This window comes from Lemur catta, chromosome 15 (genome assembly GCF_020740605.2).
Source record: "Lemur catta isolate mLemCat1 chromosome 15, mLemCat1.pri, whole genome shotgun sequence".
NCBI lineage: Eukaryota > Metazoa > Chordata > Mammalia > Primates > Lemuridae > Lemur > Lemur catta.
Window position 1 is genome coordinate 51,736,063 of NC_059142.1, and position 19,297 is coordinate 51,755,359.

The following is a 19,297-nucleotide window of genomic DNA, read 5'->3' on the forward strand; positions in this document are numbered from 1 at the left end:
TGATTGGAGGGCAGCTTGTCCAGTGCTGGGGGAAAATAAGCCTGTCCCCTGAGCCCCAGGATATGCAGTGTGACCAGGTGGGGTGGAGGGGACTTTTCAAGGGCAAAATGCCCTGCCCCTCCAAGAGACCCAAGCCCCTCATACCTCTGCACCTGAGGCCACACCCTGGAGGTCTGCCAGGGTGGCAAGAGCTGAGACTGCAGGGCCTGGGGGTTGTAGGGCAGGTGCCCAGAAGGAAGGGAAGTTGGCCCTGGGCTACTTAACTCTCGACTCACCCCACAGAGAGACCACTCAGAAGACAGGTTCCTGGACTGAGGGGAACAAGAAAGATAGCAAATCAGGGAGGGGACTGTGGTGCCCTCGGGCCAGTCATTATCTGGCCATCTCTGGCTCCTTGTTGGGGTTTGGATTCCACTAGCTAAGAGTAACTGTTTGATAAGCCTTATCACAGCACCTATCATCTGGTGCCCTGCTCAGCTGAGCCTGGCCTGCCCCCGCCTTGCTTCTACCCTTTGAGCCCTGACACCCACACACGTGGAGCAAGCCTGAGGGCTGCAGAGGCCACTCCCTACCTCACCTGCTGGGTGGGGAGGCCCTGGGGGAACCTTTGACTCTTGACTAAGCCGAAGACAGGTGGAAGGGACAGGTGGCTCAGAGGGAACTCCTATCACTTAGGGGCTGGAGCAGGATCCAAAGGGAGCCAAGGCCAGCGAACTTCGTTGTAGACTGTGGCGTGTTTTAGATTTTAGTTTTTCACATGCACAGTCTGGTGTGAGACTGGATCCAGCCAGGATTGAGGGGGCTGGAGGCCTTGGACAAGTCACCTTACTTATCTGGGACCAGTTCCCCCCACCTCAAATGCCCTAAAAGCCACCCTCTATGGCTGTTTTGAAAACATGTCTGGCCTTCTTTATGGCCACCCCAGATTATGATGGGGCGTGGGGGACAGTTAGGATCAAAGGGTATCTTCTCACATGAGGTGGGGGACACCGGCCCAGTTCTCCTTTGTAAGCCATGGGTGCCAGGCAGCCTGGCCACCCTGAGCCTGTGCCTCCGCTGCCCTCGTGTGGCCTGGTCATGTGTAGCTGCTCCCAAGGCAGAGGGTGAGGGGTAGGCATGGGAGGGAGGGACAGCACAGCCTGAAGCCTTCCTCTTCAGGGGGATGCTACGGAGTGGCCTCCACTTCCTCCTGCGCCCCCTGAGCTTCAGCAGAGGGGTGTTCTTCAGTCACAGGGAGCTGCATCCAAAACTCACTCCTCTACGCTCAAGACTGTTTGGCCCCACAGGGGGGAAGAAAGGAGCAAGCACACTAGGTCAAGTTACTGGGCCTCTGAGCCCCTGTCCTTCCAGGCTCATGCTCCTGGGGTCACAGTGGCCTGCTTCTGCAGGACAAGAGGACTGATCTACCCCTGCCCCACCCCTACCCATAGGACCAGATACTATGACCCTTGGCCTCTGGGTAGCTCTTCTCCACACCCACCGAATGGGAAAACAAGGAAAGCTAGCCATGCCGTGTGCTTTACTCCCAGCCGGGTGGCGCCTCTGGCCTTTGAAGGGAAAGACCTGTCCCTTCCCCTGGCCCATCATCCAGGCCCCGCTTGACCTCCAGCTCCCAACTCCACCCTGACCTCTCCCATGGATTCCTGCCATTCATTCTAGGTGTCTGAGTCTGGGTTTGGCCAGAAGGAAGACAGGGACTGGCCCTGGAGTCTGCTCAGCCACACTGCCAGCCAGAGGGAGGCCAAGGCAAGTCTGGCCGAGTCTGAAGGGCCCCAAAAGGTGATTCCCAGCCTGAGGCATGGCCAGGACTCCTGTCGAACTATCCACCGCAGGGCTCTCATCTTCAGAGCACTCACACGGGGCGGCCGCCCACAAGGCCCCGCTGTCAGCAGGGCTCTGCAGACCCATCTCTGTAGGGCTTCTCTTCCACGTGGCTGGTCTGCTCCAGAAGCCACTGCCGTACAGGCTCATTCAGTATCAGTCTGAGCGTCACCTCCTGGAAGACGCTGCTCACAGCCACCTTCATGAGCCAGAGAGAACAGAGCCTGCTAAGTTACAGTGCTAGTGTCACTAGGCCCACTGCCCAGACCCAGGCCTCTCCCCAGTAACATCCTTACCTGCTCAAAGTAAAGTTTCTGGAACATCCGGATGCTTGGTTCATTTCCTTGCCCAATTTTAGCCTCAAACTTGGTCAGACCTAGTTTGGTCACTCCTCGCAGAGGAGATGAGAGAAAGGGCAAGCAGTAAGATGAAGCTTATTCCTGCTCACACCCCCGCCCCTCTGGTCCCAAGTTTCAGGGGGAACCTGCTACCTGCCCACCCCCCACCCCCCCACCCCACCCCCGCCCTCAGGCCTGAACAAGGCTCACCCGGGGCCTGGCCACTTCTCCCCACGTTGTCTGCTCAGACTTTCTTACCATAAGACAGCATCATGAGAACGGCCTCAGTGCCAAGGCCCCTGCCCCTGCAGCTGGGCTCTAGGAGAAACAGCAGCAGCAGTTGACACTATGTGCCAGGCTCTCATGTGGCCACCTGACAGCTACAATCTCATTTAATCCTCACAACAACTCTGTGAAGTTGGTACTATCATTACCATTCTGCAGGTGAGGACACAGAGGCACAGAGAAGTGAACCGACTTGCCCAAGGCCTCACAACTTGCAGCCCAGCAATCTGACTCCAAAGCTGAACCCCATCGCCTCATGAGGACAGTCAGCAGCCCTCTGGGGGAAGCTGAGCTCCAAGAAAGATGCAGAAACAGGAAGGGCTTCTCCAATGGCATGGCAAGATGCTCCAGAGAACACCATTTATTTTCAGAGGGTCCCCAGCCCACCCCAAGGAGGGGGCAGACTATCTAAATTTTGAAGATCCCAAAATCAAAGGTTAAGTTCATACCTAAACATAAGGAATAAACTGAGGAACCCACGGGTGAACCACTGGGCTGAAAGGGGCCACGGAGGCTGTGTGCTCCAGCCAGGTATTGGGCTCAACCATGTGGAGCCAGGGAGCTCTGTGCAGCCTCAGCAGATCTGAGGGCCAGGTGGAACACACCTGCAATCATGACCTCAATCTCCCCCATGGTGGGGTCTTCCAGATCTGTGAGGAAAAGGTTGACGTCTCCTGCCATGCAGCTCTCTTCTGTGATGCCTGGCTGGGCCTGCCACTTCTCTGCATCCAGCACAATGAAGGTGCACTCTAAGAAAAGAGGCAACAGGGTTGTCACCCACACTCCCCAGAGGAGAGAGGTGAGGGTGGTGTTCCTAACCAAGCCAGAGAACTGCAGAACACCATCTTCTCTGAGTCCAGCAGGAGAAAAAGGGGTCCAGAGCTTCCTCCAGCTCATTACAAAGTTCCAGGTCTGCCTGGTGCCAGAAAAGACAGCCTCTCCAACAACCAAACTCTCTGACAGCAGGGGACCCAGCTGTGGAGAGGGAGGTGAGGGGCAGGGCCTACATTTACAGCCAGAGCCCAAATGCTTTACTTTCTCTAAAGCCTTCCCAGCCTGGTGCAGCAGGTAAGGCTTTAGTGGGCATGAGAATACAGGGATTCCAGCACCTTCCAGCCATTTCACAAAGCTTCTGTGGCCCCAGAAGGGCTGGGGCTTGGGTGAGAACGGGAGGGAACCTGGAGACTACCTCTGGAGTCAGCCCTCCCACCACCAGGGCCGAGGCCTCCGCTCCTCACTGTCTGCATCTTCTCGCCAGCTTTGCTGCATCGCGTACTCCTGCTCCAGGGTCAGTGGCTCTGAGGCTGTCAAACGCTGCAGTTCTTCTGATTTCATCCATTCGTGGTACCTGCAGGGAGAGAGGAGTGGCCTCAGACATGCAGGACTGATTCAGAGGCATGGGTCTGACACTTAATAAGATGAAGAAATGGAGAGTAGGAAAGTGGGTCCCACAGGGCTAACACGATGCTCACAGAAGACCCAAAGAAAGGGTTATGATCACTCCTAAGGCAGAGGGCTGCAGGCACAAGACCTAGAGGCATTCTAGTCTTATAAGAGAACAGCAGGAGGGGTCAGTTCTGTCTGTCCATCTTCCCGTCCTGTCTCAGGGGTCATTGTGGAGGGAGGACCAGTCTGAAACCAAATATTCCTCAAATTCCCGAGAGGAAGTACAGGGCAATCCAACTTCGGCAAAGAAGGCTGGGCAGATCCCCACAAAGGCAGGACAATAGGAACCCCCAAAAGGAAAACTACAAATAGAGGATACTCCCCTCCACCATCACTATCCCCATCTACCAGACATTTGCCAACTGCCTGCACAAGAGTCCCATCCTGTGACTCAGTCCTGGCCTTTCAAACAGTAGATATCACAACAACCCATCAGCTCAGAGTTTTGGGACAAACTAACATTAAGTTTCCAAGAACTGAGCATCTTCACTGGCACCAAGGAAATGTCACTAATTTACAATTAGGTGAAAAAGCAATTTCTTTTCCTTTGTAACACACATTTAGTTTACATAAAATAATTCCCTGATGAAAGGCCAAAAAGGAAGCTGAGCAGATGAAAGGGAAATCATAGTCCCCAGATTCAGCTTTCTTTTAATTTCTCTCTTCCTTCACTTCCTCCATCCCTTCCTTCCTTCCATTCATGTATGTTTGCATGTATTTGTTTATTTATTCATTTATTTAGTCATTCATTCCTTTATTTATTTATTTATAGAGACGGGGTTTCCCTCTGTCGCTCAGGCTGGAGTGCAGTGCACCATCATAGCTTACTGTAACCTGAACTCCTGGGCTCAAGCGATCCTCCTGCCTTGGCCTCCCAAGCAGTTGGGTCTACTCCCTGTCAGTTTTCTTTCTGTTTTTTGTTTTTTTCTTCCTGTATGTACAGTAATTAATTCTCACAACCAATGTTTCTTATTGTCAGGGGAAACAGCTCCTGAGATTGGAGCTAAGGAAGGCTGACCCTCACTGTGCCTTGGAGAGCTGGCTTACACAGCCCTGTGTGCAGCTACAACTGCACCCCACATCAGGCGGGAGAGATACCTGGGCACATGCTCTGAGGTGTAGGGTACAAGGACCACCTTCTTCCCCAGCAGCAAGGTGTTCTGATTCAATCTCATGGTAGCAGCCTGCAGGTAGGGAAAGCAAAGACTTCAAGACACTTGGGTGGAAGTCCGGGCTCTCCAGCTGACGCTAAGCTGACTTCCATCCTTCTTTCCTTCCAAACATTTTAGAGAACACCGATTCTAAAACACTTGCAAGAGAAAGAACCAGGCTGGTTAAGAATAATTAAACAATCTTTGACTCGCATCTCCTGGACTGCCGTTTCCGCCTGCCCCTTCCGTTCATCCCTCAGAACTTCGATTCCTCAAACTTAAGCACCAAGTACCAAGACTTATCCCCAGTGCTCCCACCACTTGCCCCAGTCCAGGGATCAACCCAGGATCAACTTTCAGACCTGCCTTAAACCTATTTCCAATTTCTCACCCCAGCGACCACCCCAAGGGGCTCTAGCCACTCCCTCTTTCCCGCCCCCGACCACTTAAAAGTGAGGCAGGCTTAAGTTCTTAGACCCCTCCCCTTTGCGTGGCGTTACAGGCTACTCTCCTGGACCCTCCAGCCACGGGGGCCCGGGTACTGCCAAGCTGGCAGCCACCCACCACTGCCGAAAGCATCCCCCACATAAGCGGAGACCCACCTCTTCCAACCAGCCACGCTCCCCGGCCCGGCCGGCAGCCGCCCCCCGCGCATGCGTGGGGGAGCGCGCCCGCCTACTTCCGCCACGCAGACGGCGGCCGCCAGGCCCCAATCCCGGTCCCGCCCCCGTGCGGCGCCCAATCAGCGCGCTGCGCCCCACCCGAGAAGCGCGGAGGAGGCGGGCTGCGGCGCCGACGCATGCGCGCTGTGGGCGCTGGTGCGGGACAGCTGGCGCCGGCCCCAGCTGAGGTGGCGGAGGCGGCGGCAGCGGTGGCCGTCCCGGAGCGAGCTGTGCTGCAGGTGTCGGGCCTGGCGGGATGAGTCGGGGCGGGGTGGCGCCAGATTCGGGGCTCCTCCAAGAAGGAGGGAGAGGGAGAGGCTCTGGGTGGATCTGTTGAGAAGAGGTAGGTTTGAGGGTGGGGAACCCAAGGCAGGACAGAAGGCAGGTGGGGGACCGGGGACTGGAGGCCCCGTTCAAAGGAGAGGCTTTGGGGCAAGAAATGGGTTGGAGGAATGACGTAGGAAGCCCCCAGCTCCTTGCCATAGGCAGAGGGCGCATACAGTTTCTTGGGCTGCCCTGTGTGGTAGTGAGGTCATGGTTCCTGGAATTAAATGGGGATGGCCAACTCAAAGTGTGTAAAGGGGGCTCTTGTGGTGGGTGAGAATTAGTGGCCCCTTAAATCACGTAGAGTCTGGGCAGCATTGAACACGTCCATGCCATGCACAGAGCAGTGCCCTGCACAGCAAGAGAAAAGTTGGAAGAAACTGCCCAGATTTCCATCACCTTCCCTTGGGGCTGAGTCTTGTGACAGCTATTGAGACTGTAACTGTTTGTGATAAAAGGACAAGAGGTGGGGTCGGGGGCGGGGGGAATCTGCAGTCATCCCCCTACCCCTATCTGAGTCCATCAGAAAGATGAAGTCTGTTCTTTTGTCTTAGGGAGCGGCAGCAGCCGCCAGCCCTGCACAGAAGAACCTCTGCTGCCAACCTTGCCTCACTTTTGGAAATGGCCGGTGAAATCACAGAGACCGGGGAGCTCTATTCTCCTTATGTGAGTTTTACTTATAGAACCTTTTGCTCCTGGCTTCTAGAGAAGCACGCTGCTCCCTAGGGACAGTACTAGTGAGTGCTGCCACTTGAGTAGACCCTGGTGAAAGCAGGATGAGGGAGTTCGATGGAGCAGTAGCCACACTGATACTATCATGGCTCAGAATGTAAGAGGCAGGTGTATTCCCTTTTGAGATATTTATCAGAGTGGTCAAGCCAAACAAAATTGATTTGCCAATGGTTTGTGTTATTTATCTCAGGGCTACTACCACTTGCATATGGTGCTGCCCTTTAAATGAACAGTAATTGACAGCTGTTGACTCTGGGTTTTGCTCATCGTAGCAGTTTGAAACCACTTTGGTCTTTAGCTGAATTTTAAATTGCATAACTTTTATAGTCTTGGATGGCGTAAGAGACAGCGAAAGCATACAGTCTTCCAATTGCAGTTTGGTGGAATCTGCAGTCAGAACAATTAGAATGATTGATTTCTCACTGTCTTGGATCTCTGTTACCTTTCATCCTCACACACACACACTCAGTTTATCTTCTCTATGTATGATGTATGACTAGTCATTGTTGTTACATCACAGGGTCCTCTTGCCTGAACAAATAGCAGTAAGTAGCTGGAGGATTGGAATAATGAAATGATTGACTCACATTGCTGTCAGGTATCCCAGGGAAAAGCAACACTGCCCTAAGTAGCAAGAGCCTTTTTTCTAGAACTTATTCTGCCTTAAACAGCTGCTCTCCTTTGCACATACCTTCCTAGCCTGGGAATCCCTGCTCTATAACAGCTTCTAGCCTCCTAGTATCAGCAATGAAATATCCATGCTGTCTATAAAAATCACAATTCCTGCTTTTTCTTACAACATCTGTAAACCTAGAAATAAGGAAATGAGTAGTTTCTGTAACTAAGTTTTGGAGGAAAACACTTTGGTATACCACCATTTCTTGTTTTGCTCAGTTGTCATTTCACGTGTCAGCATGTGACCACAGGAAACCAGGCAGTTAGGCCTATAAGCTTCAGTGGGCACTGCTTTTTTTTCCTTTCATTTCCTATGTGTTTTATTTTGTTCAGGGTCTTTGTGCCAACTCTGGACGTAAACAGATGCTTCTGTTCTCTTATCCTACTGGTGAGACAGATGTAGGGGAAAGACAGGAGGTGATGGGGACGAAGTGACATTAACCAGGAGGTGGTGGTCAGGGTTTTAACTGCAGAAGACACCTTCTTCCTAAGCATTCCTTAACTCCGTCATCCTGGGAGAATAAGTCTTGGCACCTTGTGAGACCAGAAGAGTTTGTCGTCTGCTGAGCCCAGATAAACTGTGGAACTGACTTGATTGCTGATGCTGCTCTGAATTCCCTGCAGGCCCAAGTTTGGCACAATGTGGGCAGAACTCTGCTCTGGCTGCCCTGAGGAACCAAGATACTGGGCATATAGTTCATAAATGCGCATTAGCCCATGGTCATTCTGAAGACAGTCCTACATTGTCCCCTTGTAAGTTCTTTTCCCCTTCAGAAGTACCAAGGATGTTTGCTTTAGCTTGACTTATTCTGCATAAAATATTTATAACAGGCAGAGGAGCCTCACAGGAGGCTCAGATACCACACCTTCCCAAGGATGGTGGTGAACAGGAACATGGTTCAGGCCTGTATGTGTCCCCATAAGTGATCTCAGGACAGGCATGTCTGTTTCCCCAGTTACAGGGACCAGGAGTGGCTCAGTTCTGAAGTGGTGGTGGTGTGATCAAAATACAGGAAGAGGTGGATCACACCCGGCTGAAGGGCCAGGCACCGAGTGTGCCTGTGCTAACTGGTTCTTGCTGAAGATTGTTATTGCCTTCGAAGGAGAGAGCACGCGTTTCACAGCCTTACATCCTAGTCATTGCTTCTGCATTACTGCTGCCTTCTGTTTCCCTTTGACAACTGTCGGAGGGGAAGCCGTGGAAAGATACTGGTGACCCCTGGCTCATGCACGTCATGGTGACACTGCTGGGTTGGAGGTGAGGCAGGTGGGATGCCTCACTAGAGCATAGGGGAACAGATCCCCAGTCCCAAGAAGCAGGGGCTGTGCCTTCTCCAGCCCAGCCACAGAGGAGTTGAGAATTGGAGGAAACTCGGTTTAGCTCACAAGCAAAGGCCTTCCTTATTGGGACTGCAGTAGGGCCTTATTCCTCAGCCTTCTGCCATGCTTCCCAGGAGGCTGGCCCACAGAACTGTCCTGTAACCAGCAAGAGAATGTGCCCTTACACTTCCTTCTCCACGACTCCTCTTGACCCAGCCTGTGGCTTAGCTCAGGTTTGCTCCCTGCCTCTCTGTACTCTCCTTATGATCGGTCCTTACTGGCTACCTTTACAGAAGAGAAAGAGGATTTAATGCTTGCAGGACTGCTGAAACCCTCAGAAGGCAAAGGAGTCCTACATTATCCTGCAGGATTCCCTGAGCCCCCACTAAGCACACGGTGCCTGCTTTAGAACTAAAAAGTAGCAACAAAGCTAGGCAAATGTGATTACCCATTTCTGCTCCCAACTGCCAATGGTTTATCCCTAATTAACTTCTTCGTGAAGTTCTTAAAGGTTATTTTTCGCTGACATTTATTTTAAGTTTCTGTTAGGAGCATGCTTATTTCATTGTGCCTCTGTCACAACAGTGGTTTTCAATTGGTGGCATTCTTGCTCTCCAGGGGACATTTGGTAAGGTCAGGAGACATTTTTTATTTTTTTGATTGTCAAGACATCATGGATGGAGGGAGGTTGTTACTAGAATTTAGTGGGAAAGGCCAGGGATGTTGCTAAATATCCTACAGTGCAGCAAAGAATGATCAGGCCTCAAACTGTCAACGGTGCCCAAGCTGAGAAACCCTGATCTACATGAGACATTTGACTTTTACATCAGACTTTTACAAGAACATCAGGCATTCCTGAATTTACAAATGCCTTTTTTTTTTTTTTTTTTTTCTTTTTTTGAGACAGAGTCTTGCTCTATCACCCCAGGTAGAGTGCAATGGCATCATCATTGCTCACAGCCACCTCAAACTCCTGGGCTCAAGCAATCCTCCTGCGTCAGCCTCCCAAGTAGCTGGACTATAGGCACATGCCACAACACCCAGCTAATTTTTTTCTGTTTTTAGTAGAGATGGGGTCTCTCTCTCTTGTTCAGGCTGGTCTGGAACTCCTGAGCTCAAGCAATCCTCCTGCCTCAGCCTCCCAGAGCGGTAGGATTATAGGCATGAGCCACCTCGCCTGGCCTACAAATGCCTCTTGTACTATTTTATTTCCCCATAAAACTTTTGCAAACCATCACTTTCTTAAGCCTCTTTGCTTTCTCTACCTCCATCATGAAAACCATCGTTTTCCATAAAGAAACAAGGTTTTTATTCCTTCATAAGTGTTCCTGCTTATAGAAGCAATAAGCGGAGAACAAAGCTACAGAGAGGTCAGATGTTAAGTCGTCAGCTGGGGTCTCTTTTGTTAGTGCCCTGCTTAAAACCCTACAGAACGTCAAACCCCCTCTCCAGAAGGGCTCTGCGTAATCGGACTCCAGCCTCTCACAGCCCCTCCACTGCCTGACCTGCTGTGCTCCTGCTACGCTGGCCTTCTGAAAGCACCTCGGGCATACCCACCTCTTTCTCACCTCCAACCTTTGTGCCTGGAAGTCCCTTCCCTGAACCACTGCCTGGACGGCACCATCTCATCCTTCAGGTCCCCACTTGAATGTCACAAGGCCTTTCTTGAGACCCTCTATTTAAAGTACTTTCCCATTACGCTTTGGCTCTGCGGCCTGATTCTTTTCTTCATAACACCTCTCTCAAACTGGAATTGTGGTTTGTTTTCTTGTTGTCTCTTTCTTCCTCCTTAGAATGTAGGTCCATGAGGTCAGGGCCGTGTCTGTGTTGTTCATCATTGTATCCCCAGCTCTGAGCACAGGGCCTGGCCCATGAAAGGCTCTCAGTAGTTGTTGAATAAATGAGTTAAGGAGCAGAACTGAGCTAGCTAGATGGCCCACTCCCGCCCTTGTGCACACTAGGCTTAAAGTGCCAGTGATTGAAATTAAGCCCAGCAAAAGTACAAATGAGTTTGTTGTAGACATTCACAGTTACTGTGAAAACTCAAAACTTTTCATTCAGAAGGCCAGCGATGGGTTGTGTGTCCTGTGTCCCACCCAGCTGCTGCCCTCAAAATTATTCCAGCACCACCACTCCGAGCCAGGATTCCCAGAGGGGAATATCATGATAATGGTGTGATCCCAATTTGGGATCAAACTGAGATTATGATGTTTAAAACTGCACAGAGACTGTCAGACTCACGGCAGACATAACCCGAGCATGGTCCAGTCAACTCAGTTGAGTATTCCTGTCTTGAGGCTGTGTGTCAGGCACCCTGAGAAAGGCAAAGAGAAGTGAAACACAGACCATGGCCACAGCAAACCTCAGATTAGTCATGGGGAAAAGAGAAATACACCAACATCTGAAACCCAAGATAGGGTATCAGAAGTGTTATCATTCCGAGGATTCAAAGGTGGGAGGCAAGACAAATTTGGGAGACTAGGAAGGGCTTTGTGGCAGCAGGAACATTTGAATGGGCCCTGAAGGCTGGGCAGGAATTGGGGGGCTGAGAGGTGGCACCAGAGGGCTTGGCACCCGTACCAAGAATACAGGGGCTATGGGCAGAGTGCTCTCCTCTCCACAGGGTGTCCTCCTGCTTGTCCAGCACTCTCATGCCCAGCCAGCACCTGCTAGGAAGCCTGTCCCTCCCTAACCACTACCCAACCCCTTCTTCCCCCGGCCAGGGGCTCCAAGATGGGCCTTGTTCGTCCCTATCTCTAGTTGTTCATGCTTAAAAAAAAAAAAAAAAAAAAATGTGACTGAGGCTGGGAGAATGGGCCTCAATTTGTGTGTTTCTAATCACAGATTCAGCGCATGATTATCTTAGAAAAACTTGAAAATATAGAAAAGCACATCTTTCTAAGAATGGGAAGTGAAAATGAGAGACGGGTAGACGTTCCCAGAGATGATCTTTTTAATGATCAGAAACAAGTGGTGCAGCATACTGCAAGTCCCCCAGTTTCACAGAGCACAGGGACACCAGTTGGGAGCCCACTGTAATAGACCAGGTGTGGTTCATTTCACTTGTAAATGAGGACAGGAGCCAGAGTTAGCCACAAAAGACTCTACAGAAATAAAATCACTAGCACTGGGATACGGAGGGGGAGGAAGGAGGCTGGGGCCACTGGTGTGGTGTCCAGGTGGAGGTGACTAGCAGGCACTGGGACTTGAGGTCTGCAAAAAGGTTGACACTAAGAGAAACGCACTCATCCTTTTGTCCAGCCGTGATAGTTAAAGCCATAAGGTCAGACTAAGTTGCTAAGGGAAAGACGTGTAGAGAGAAAAAGAGACAGCTAAGGTCAGAAGCATAAGAAAGAATAAAGACTAAGTGTTGGATTTGGCAAATAGGAGGTCATTGGTGATTTTTAAGGGTGCGGGCTCTTAAAAAGGTGGGATGGAAACCACCTAGTATAGGAACTTGAAAATGAAGCCAGAAGAGATAGATTGTTTCTTCAGTGAGTTTGGTAAAGCAAAAGTGAGAGCGTAATATTTTTAAAGTGTCTAGGAAGCTTGTCAGCAGAGAGGAGAAGCTGGTGGGAAGAGAGAATTCCAGAAGGTGGGATGAGCCCAGAGATCAGGTGCAGGCCATAGCCTCAGCAAGGAGGAGGGACGTGTGTTCCTCAGAGACAGGCAGGGAGGAGGGTAGGGAGGAGGCAGACACTGATTTTTTGAGCTAGGAAGGTGTGAGGCCTTGGGAGCACATATTAGATGGCTTCAGCCAACTCCATACAGTAGGAGATGGAGCCTTCATCTGAGAACGGTCCCCACCAAGGGATCTGGGGGTTGAAGAATGAGGTTGGAGCAGTTACGGTGGGAGATGCTAGGAAATCCATGTCGAGAAATAAGGAAAATCTGATGCTGCCAGACCCCAGGTGAAGGAACCACTCATTTGTTGTGGGACCCATCATGATAATTAAAAGAAAACGTCTCTAGGAACCTTTAACAGCTTGTCTCAGAGAGTGGAGGAAGCAGATGCTGGGCCTTATCCAAGGCTGGGGCTTAGACAGGTCGGGACAGGGAAGGGAGGATGAGGGAAGCTGGGGCGGCACATGCTTCGTGGAGCCAGCCGGTTGCACCTTGCACCAGGAGAGGATGGGGGGGGTAGGCAGAGGAGGTGGGGGGTGGAGAGCATCCTGGAAGGGCAGGGGGTTCGGGTCAGAGAGAAATTTCACAGTTGAGATCTTGAAAAAGGAACCATTTTAATTGACTGAGCTAGACGAGGTGGTTGGTGGAGGGGTTAGGTTTAAAACCTGAAGTTACTGACCCGACAAGTCACCCTGAGGTTGGTTGCCGTGGGGGAAGGGGGAGGGGAAGTGGTTACTAGGTTGGTGGTGATAAAATGGAATTAGATGGTGCTGCTGGTTGCACAACCTCTGACGATTACTAAAACCCACTGAATTGTGTATTCTTAAAAGGGTTGAGTCATGTGCTCAACAGTCTTGAAAAAGTGGACGTTTCTTTGAGGTCATTGTTCCGTATTCATCCTTATGCCCCACCTGTGATTTCTGCCCTCAGGAAGCCCACAGTCTAGTTGGGCAGAACGCCAGCATCTGTGACACAGCTTTAGGAGGGAATAGTGATGGTGACAGCAGGAATGGAGACTAAAACTGATTGTCCAAGGCATTCAGAAAAGACTCGATAGAAGGAGGGTCTTTAATCGTCCAGGTGTTAATGTTTGCTTAACACCTGGTTGCAGAGCCTGGCTCCTTAGGACCCAGGTGTAACTCTCCCTGCCTGCTTCCCTGCCTAAAGTGTGGCCTTCTGGCCTCCACGGTTGTGCTATCACCCAGGGTCATCCTTGGTAGCTGTTGTAGGGAGATGTTAATTAAGTTCTGGGCTTGAATGTCATCTCTGTTGGTTCCAGGTTGGGCTGGTGTACATGTTTAACCTCATCGTGGGCACAGGTGCGCTCACCATGCCCAAGGCCTTCGCCACTGCCGGGTGGCTTGTCAGCCTCATCCTGCTGGTGTTCCTGGGCTTCATGAGGTGAGAGGGAGTGGCCACTGTCCCACGGGGGCCGGGAGTGGAGCAGGAGGGAGTCTGCCCAGGAAGCCCGCACTTCCGAATTAACGTGAGGGCGCTGAGGTGTGGGAAGGTGTCTGTCTACCCCATCTTTAGGTCAGTGAATCCTAACCAGGGTGCTCAGAGAGAGGAAAGTAGTTACAAAGGTCTCCCAGTGTCTCGTGCTAATGGAGCAGTTGTGCAACCCTGATCAGTTAAAAATTAAGACATCCAGTTAGGCTTTGGAATGTGTCACGTGCTGCTGACATGTTTCTTCCCTGGCAGGTTTGCCTCTCCTGCTACATACTTTATTAATGTTGCCATCAATTTTTGCTCTCTGAGAAAATACCACCTAGCTACAGACGAAGGATCTAACAAAGATTTAAGGTGATGTGGGAAATCAGCTTGGAATTTAGAATTTGCTTGAGATAATTCACAAACTAGGTGATAAATGCACACATGCACACACGATCAGGCATTAAGTTCATCTGCTTTGTCCCCCCCAAGCCTCAGGGACACCTGTGCCTTGAGCCAGGTGTGTGAGCTTTGCCAGCTGGTGCTGCAGAATACAGTAAGTTCTACTCCACACTCTGCTGGGGATTCTGCATGTAGGCCTGAGATCATTCAGCAAGTGCTCCAGGCTAGGAAGGGATTTAGGACTAGGCCTTCCAGTCCCTCAACCTGGTCAGAATCCACAAGCTGCAGAATAGAGGTGGGCGTGCACAGCACTCACACCTGGACAGCCACTGCACTCCCGCCTGGCAGCACAGTGAGACCGCTATGGAGAAGGAACACTTGGAAACACCCTCAAGGAATACCTCTCCTCGAGAGGTGACACCCCGTCTCTGTGTGCCAGGCACCATTCTAGGTGCAGCAAGTGCTTTGCCGAACTAAACAAAGATTCCTGCCCTCGAAGACTTTTTATTAAATATTTTGTGGGGAGACAGTAAATGAGGAAATTATAGAATGAGTTGGAAGGTGATAATATGGAAAAAAGGCAAACGTGGCAGAGTGAGGGGATGGGAAGGTGGGGTGACTGCAGTTTTAAGTAGGGTGGCCAGTGGTCACAGAGGACCACGTTTAAGCAAAGATTTGAAGGGCAGGGGTAGATGCCACTGAGAGGATGAGACAGAGCTTAGTCAAAGCAAACTAAGGCCTAGAAGAAGCTAAATGGGATCAGAAAACACCTGTGTTTTTCAGTTTCTTCATGCATTTCTTTTGGGGGACTTCAGGGTGAACCTTGGGGTACTGTTGGCTCATTACATCCTGTAAGCCCTGGCTGCCGAGAGCTCTAGAAGTCCTTGTCCTTATGTGGCTCTGCTGTCCCCTTTAAAGGACCTTCAGTGCGGGCAGCCATCCGAATGGGAAGTGATGACTGGGGGCCCCCAGGTGGGGGCTGCCACGCCTGCTCCATGCTCAGCCCATTTATGCTTGAACGTGATCAATGAGTTGGCCTCGTGCAACCATGAGAAGTCTTTTTATGCCTTAATTAAGATTGATTTTAATTTTACTCCCAAAAAGAAGGGTAAATCTAAAGCCCTTATAATGGTCACTTAGGCAAGATAATGAGATACCCGTCTAGGAGGTGCTGAGGCGATTGAAATGGGAGTTTCAGGGCTGGCTGACCCCAGAGGGGGAGCAGGTGTGGGTTTCACTGCTGCGGGGCTGAGCAGCTCCTCTTCTACCTGCCACCTGACCTTGGGGCCGAGTGATCGGTCTGCTAGCCATTGTCACCACTCAGGGAGGGCACAGGGACAAGTCTGGCAGCAGGGCTGCGCTGTCCTCAAGAAAGAGGGAGATGAATGTCCATTCCACATTGTTTCATGGCAGGGATAGGTTCGTACATCAGGTTTTAGTAGCAGGAAGGCAGCCTGGCCTTGTATCTTCTGTTAACAAAAGCATTCTTGGATTCCAGCTGTCATCTAGGTCTCTCGAGTTTTTTTAAGAAGAAAGGAAAAGATGATTTTTACACTCTAATCTGACTTTTTGGCAAGTATCTGATGCCACCTCCCAATCTACCTTTTGATTTAGGCCATAGAAATGCAAGCTTATTTTAATATTAGCCAGATTATTCGGAAAGTGAAAAATACTGCCAAAGAAAAAAGGGGTGGATTCCAGAGCCAAGTGCCCGTTCAATTTTCCATGCCTATGCTCCTTCCATTAGTGTTTGTAATTGGGAGGTGACCGCTTGTTTGTGTCCTGGCAAGGAGAGATGGAAGCTGCCTGCCGTCCTTCCGCAGCTGTGGGGGGGCCCCTTTGTGGATCGGCCTGCTCCCCCCACGTAGAGCGTTGTTCAGCGTCTGCCCCCAGCAGGCCACTCTGGGTGTGCAGCGCTGCCATCCGACTTCACCTGCCCGCACTCCACTCTCCCTTGCTCTGTCTCCCTCGAATCACTTATTTTGCACCCCTCTGCTTCATGCATTAGAAATACATTCTAAATGCAGAGAGTGACATCTCAGCGAGGACACAGGCATCGGGTATGCATACTTACACTTTTTTTTTAACCAGGTAAGACCCATCTCGAAAGTTCTCTAGGGAACAGCTCTCAGAAAAGAGAATGGTCTGGTCAGGTCTTAAAATGGCTTTTCCTTTCTCCTCCAACCTCCTCCCTGCCTTTGGCGATTGACGCGTGGGTCCCCCTTCAGCTTCATGACCACCACCTTCGTGATGGAGGCCATGGCAGCAGCCAACGCACAGCTCCGCTGGAAGAGGATGGAAAACCACAAGGTGTGTGTGTTGCCCTTGTCTCCGGGCGGCGCCTCTGTTCGACTGTGCCCAAGAGGCGGTCTCAGCAGCCCGTTCCTTTCCTCCCAGTGCACGGAGGGCTCTGTCCAACGTGCTGCTCCAGGGCCCCAGGCCCAGAGCTGAGGCTTAATGGCCACATAAGGCTTAGAGAACAAATGCAGCCCCCGGTGCTTTCACATCGAGGCCTTGGTCCCTCACACCCCCACCGTGGGCTAGCTCAGTTCCGAACCTTTGTAGCCACGAACTGTGCTGCCACTTCTTCCCGAGCATGTCTTCACCTTCTGATGTGACAGCATGGACGCACTAGATTCCTAATCCAGATACCTTCTAGAAAGAAATAACAAAGGAAATTGGTTTGCTGTTGTCCCGGGGTCTTCTGTAGAGTTATATACTCCTTCTTTTTCCTTGTTTTTTCCTCCTCTTCCTCGTCATTCCTCCCACCACCTCCCAGGAGGAGGAAGATGACGACTCCTCCACAGACTCAGACAGTGACGTTCTCATCCAGGACAGCTACGAGCGGGCAGAGAAACGGCCCATCCTGTCTGTGCGTAAGTCTTGGGATTCTGGGCTGGCCCTCACTTCCCTCTGGTCCTCAGGATACCCTTTCTTCGAGGAGAGGGCCCTGGGGAGTCTCCCCCCAGACGTCCTCTGGCATTTCCTACCTATGGGTGACTTCCTATGTAGGTACTATGGCAGAGTGAAAAGAGCACTGGCTCTGGAGTCCCAGGCACAGGCCTGGTCCCGGCTGGCTCTGCCACTTACTAATGTTTGAAGCTTGATGAGGTCCTTGACTTCTGTGCCTCAGTTTCCCCCTTCTACTGTTATTGAAATGATTAAGTGGCTAGTCCCGTGCCTGGTACACCCTGGAGGCTTGAGAACATGTTGGCTTCTCTTCTTCCTCCCACCCCACCCCCTGCCTTGCTGTCTCATCCCAGGTCAGGCTGGGTCCAGGCTCAGAGCCCCCACTCTCCCTCTCACCCCACAAGGAGCATCCCCTAATTCCCTGTAAAAATATAGAGTATTTTAAACTGTTGCAAGCAAGAAACATTAGAAGTTTTCTCAAGTTTGAGACACTTGGGATTCCGTTAGTCTAGAGAATGCATTGAGCTCAACATGCTCCAGAAACTCTTCCGAGTAAAAGAACCACTTCCCCTTCCTTGTTCTTTTGGCTCCACAGAGAGACGTGGATCTCCCAACCTTTTTGAAATCACAGACCGGGTGGAAATGGGCCAGATGGCCTCCATGTTCTTCAATAAAGGTAGAAGTTCTTTCTGGGGTGGGGCTTGGGGAAACGAGGCAGCTGGCACTTCCCTGCAGACCTGGGCCCTTGTGAGGAGAGTTCCACCTTGATGACTAGGCAGTGGGAGGAGCACATTGCCCCCAAAGCACCTGAGAAGCCACCTTGCTGCAGGCCTGTTTTCCTGGGTTCCTGTCTGCCCACCAGCACCAAGAATAAAGAAGTGGCTTCTCCAGCCTTCTCCCCCAGTTAGCGATCCTAGGCAGCTTTCCAACAAAGGAGGCTGGTGGATGGTTTCATGCCCCTTGCTTGATTTCATTTGACCTTGCTGTCTCCTGGCCCATTCTGTCCAGGACAACCCCTCTGACAGTGATGGGGTCTGTTATGCACACACCTAGGTGTGTCTGCCCAGTGGCCAGCAGAGGGCGCTGGGAGCCCACACCCAGGCTTGCCCTGTGGGTCTCCGAGAGCCCTGGAGTCTGGCCGTGAACCTGCCCCTTACTGGGATTTGGCTGCAACCTGGAGGGATCCACCCAACTCAGGTGTTGGATTGTTGGACCTTCCAGAGACAACATCTTATACCTCCATGGCAAATCTTGTTCTTTTGGAAGATGAGCTCTTTAAGAGCTTAGTTTTTAATGCCCAAACCTGTTGGTTTCCTCTTTGTTAAGAGTCAGACACATTCTCAATAAACCCTTCCCCTTGCAGCTATCTTGGAAGATTTTCTGCCCCTTTGTTAAAGCCCCTGTTTGCCAAGTGGGCTGTCCCTACCGGTTCTTTCCAGTTTTGAATGTGGCTGCACTTAACTTAGACCTTTCAGGGGGCCTTGGGGGGAGGAGGGTGATGTAGAAATTAGAATCTTCTTGACTGCTTTTTAGGACATTAAACATTCAGTCTGTCATCAGCAGTGCCACGTGAGTGTTGGCCCAGAAGATCGTGATTATCAGCCAAAGGTTGCCCGAGGGCCTGGTTCCACCTTCCCACTGGCCCGGCCTCACAGAGGGTTTTCAGAATTCATGGAAACAAATGGTTATGTTCGGCCCACATCTGTGCTTTCCTTTGTTCCATTTCTATCACTCCCATGTCACCAGCCTAAGGGAGCATAAGCGTTTCCTCCTGGCAGCCACACAAAGTCCCCTTCCAAATACAAGCTTTTAAAATAAAACGCACATTGGGGGAGAACATATACCTTTTAAACCTCCTTTCTCATTTTTATGTTCTACAGCCTGCCCTGGTTTCTTTCAGAATTCTAGGAACCTGTGGGTTTGTTTGGTCTTTTTTTCCTCCCCACGGACTAGACACCTAATTTACCCAAATCTAATAGAAAACAAACAAATTCATGTGAGGGCAGCCTCGTGTGTAGGGGGAGCCTCCTCCTCTCTCCCCCAGAATTTCTCAAATTCACCACTGTTGACATTTGGGCCAGATCATTCTTTGTTGTGGGGGCCGTCCTGTGTGTTGTAGGACACCGAATAGCATCCCTGGCCTCTGCCCACTAGTTGCCGGGAGCACCCCCTAGTT

General features: G+C 51.2%; 2 protein-coding genes across 5 annotated transcripts in view; one reads left to right on the forward strand and one right to left on the reverse strand.

Moving 5' to 3' along the window:
• Positions 1 to 1,502: 1,502 nt before the first annotated feature.
• On the reverse strand, positions 1,503 to 5,703 carry NAT9 (N-acetyltransferase 9 (putative)). 2 transcript variants are annotated; one of them, XM_045569859.1, is made up of 7 exons: positions 5,644 to 5,703; positions 4,989 to 5,074; positions 3,683 to 3,792; positions 3,050 to 3,193; positions 2,418 to 2,477; positions 2,118 to 2,209; positions 1,503 to 2,020 (listed from the first exon to the last, which is right to left on the reverse strand). In XM_045569859.1, the coding sequence occupies exons 2-7, from the start codon at positions 5,063 to 5,065 to the stop codon at positions 1,886 to 1,888; spliced, it is 618 nt and encodes a 205-aa protein (XP_045425815.1). In that variant the 5' UTR covers positions 5,066 to 5,074; positions 5,644 to 5,703; the 3' UTR covers positions 1,503 to 1,885. The 2 variants fall into 2 exon arrangements, with proteins under 2 accessions (XP_045425815.1, XP_045425813.1); XM_045569857.1 differs by having other exon boundaries at positions 2,118 to 2,212.
• A 156-nt stretch (positions 5,704 to 5,859) lies between these two features.
• The window catches only part of TMEM104 (transmembrane protein 104), a 53,084-nt gene continuing 39,646 nt past the window's right edge, over positions 5,860 to 19,297 (forward strand). For 2 of the 3 annotated variants that reach the window (XM_045569860.1, XM_045569862.1), the window contains exons 1-6: positions 5,975 to 6,046; positions 6,582 to 6,693; positions 13,658 to 13,779; positions 16,440 to 16,521; positions 16,991 to 17,087; positions 17,717 to 17,797. In XM_045569860.1, the coding sequence (XP_045425816.1) occupies positions 6,649 to 6,693; positions 13,658 to 13,779; positions 16,440 to 16,521; positions 16,991 to 17,087; positions 17,717 to 17,797 (427 nt within the window). In that variant the 5' untranslated portion in view covers positions 5,975 to 6,046; positions 6,582 to 6,648. Of the gene's footprint in view, positions 5,943 to 5,974; positions 6,047 to 6,581; positions 6,694 to 13,657; positions 13,780 to 16,439; positions 16,522 to 16,990; positions 17,088 to 17,716; positions 17,798 to 19,297 lie in introns of those variants that run through there. The other variant, XM_045569861.1, reaches the window with a different exon arrangement.

Coding starts and splice junctions, on each gene's coding strand:
- NAT9 (XM_045569857.1), bottom strand. CDS start 5,065: ATGAGATTGAATCAGAACACCTTGCTGCTGGGGAAGAAGGTGGTCCTT. Junction 2,213..2,417: donor TCTCATGATGCTGTCTTATG/GTAAGAAAGTCT, acceptor CTCCTCTGCGAG/GAGTGACCAAACTAGGTCTG. Junction 2,021..2,117: donor AGAAACTTTACTTTGAGCAG/GTAAGGATGTTA, acceptor TGGCTCATGAAG/GTGGCTGTGAGCAGCGTCTT.